Source organism: Monoraphidium neglectum (genome assembly GCF_000611645.1).
Source record: "Monoraphidium neglectum strain SAG 48.87 unplaced genomic scaffold scaffold00938, whole genome shotgun sequence".
Lineage (NCBI taxonomy): Eukaryota > Viridiplantae > Chlorophyta > Chlorophyceae > Sphaeropleales > Selenastraceae > Monoraphidium > Monoraphidium neglectum.
The window spans coordinates 2,275-3,734 of NW_014012690.1; the positions used below are offsets into that span (position 1 = coordinate 2,275).

Below are 1,460 nucleotides of genomic sequence, written 5' to 3' on the forward strand. Positions count from 1 at the left end.
GGGGGGGGGGGGGGGGGCGGAGTCCGGGGCAGTCGCGTCGCGCGCCGTGCCGCTCGGCGCAGGGCAGCGTGGCGGCCCGCTGCGCGTTGTCACGCACAAGGTTGAACGCATCGACGCTCATCAGCAAGAGCGCTGCGGCAACTCCAGGCGACCCTCGCTTTTTGCGTCAAACCGTTCTCAACATTGCAAACAATACGATGTTGATTCGATGAGAGCCCGCCAACTCCCCTCAAAAACATGACACGCACACACACACACACACACACACACACACACACACACACACACACACACACACACACACACACGCACGCACCTGCTGGTGCTCCGCCTTTGCCGCCTCCAGGCTCTCCTTGAGGGCCGCCACCCGCGGCTGCAGCTCCCCTAGCTGCTTGCGCTCAGTCGGGCTCAGCTGCGCCGCGGCGGTGCAGGGGGACGGGGAGGGGTGCAGAGCCAATGCAGATGTTTACAGATCGGGTCACGAACGGAATATTGGGCTTGACCTCATGCGCATGATCATGCATGGGCACACCAACCCGTGTACACGCCCACACGCATGCCCATGCAAGCGTGTGCGCATGCCCATGCAAGCGTACGTGCGAGCTGCATCAAGCGTACAATAGGTGGCAGGCTCAGGGTGCGCGGCCGCACCTGCTCCAGCATGTCTGTCTGCATCTCCTCCCTGGCCACCGCCAGCTTGCGCGCCACGTCAGCAAGGGACTCCTGTGGCCACGGAATGGGACAGGAGTAGGGTTTGGTGCTTGGATAGGCAGGAGTTGGGGGAATGGGACGGTAGGGAGGGGCGGACGTGTGTAGAGAGATGGCGAATGTGCTTCTTATCGGTGGGAGTGTGGTGGCGGCAGAGGTTCCGTGGAGAGGCAGTCGAGGGGTGTCATGTTGGCGGCATGCCAGCCGCCCAATCGATAGTGGCGTGACGCCGGGTGCAGGGTCACCCCCGCTGAAGCGAGAGCCCAAGAGCCGCGCCGGCAGGGGCGCCCCGCGCCGCCGCCGCCGCGGCCGCAGAAGCAGCAGCAGCCACCGCGGCCGCCCACCTCGACCTCAGCCAGTTGGTCCTCTGCGCGCTTCAGGGCTTTGCGCTGCCCCGCGTCCCCGGCCTGCGCCGCCTTGACGTCGCGGCGCGCCTGGGGGCGGCGGCCGGGGTTGCGGGGAGAGAGCGTGCCAGTGAGTATTCAAGGAACGAGGGTTGAAGGACGTGAAGGAGGGGGTGCTTTGTTTGCATTGCAGAGGGAGCAGGCAGTGAGAACCACGGCGCTGGTGGGCGGCCGACGGGTATTCGCCGTGCAGTCAGGGGGCCGCCGTCGCAGGCGCGCAGACCGGGGCGCGCTGCGACTTGCACCTGCTCCAGCGCCTGCTGCATGTGCTTGTGCCGGCCCTCCAGCTGGGCGACCTCTGCTGACAGCTGGTCGGCGCGGTGGTCGTGCTCCGCCGCGGCCTACGGG

The 1,460-nt window shown here is 66.7% G+C and overlaps 1 protein-coding gene across 1 annotated transcript in view; it reads right to left on the bottom strand.

The window, feature by feature from the left end:
• The window catches only part of MNEG_6000 (Structural maintenance of chromosomes protein 3), a gene marked incomplete at both ends in the record, with an annotated part of 11,124 nt that overhangs the window by 1,865 nt on the left and 7,799 nt on the right, over window positions 1-1,460 (bottom strand). Inside the window, 4 exons of the mRNA XM_014045525.1 lie at window positions 317-412; window positions 652-723; window positions 954-1,142; window positions 1,358-1,453. Coding sequence (XP_013900979.1) covers window positions 317-412; window positions 652-723; window positions 954-1,142; window positions 1,358-1,453 — 453 coding nt within the window. The remainder of the gene's footprint in view (window positions 1-316; window positions 413-651; window positions 724-953; window positions 1,143-1,357; window positions 1,454-1,460) is intronic.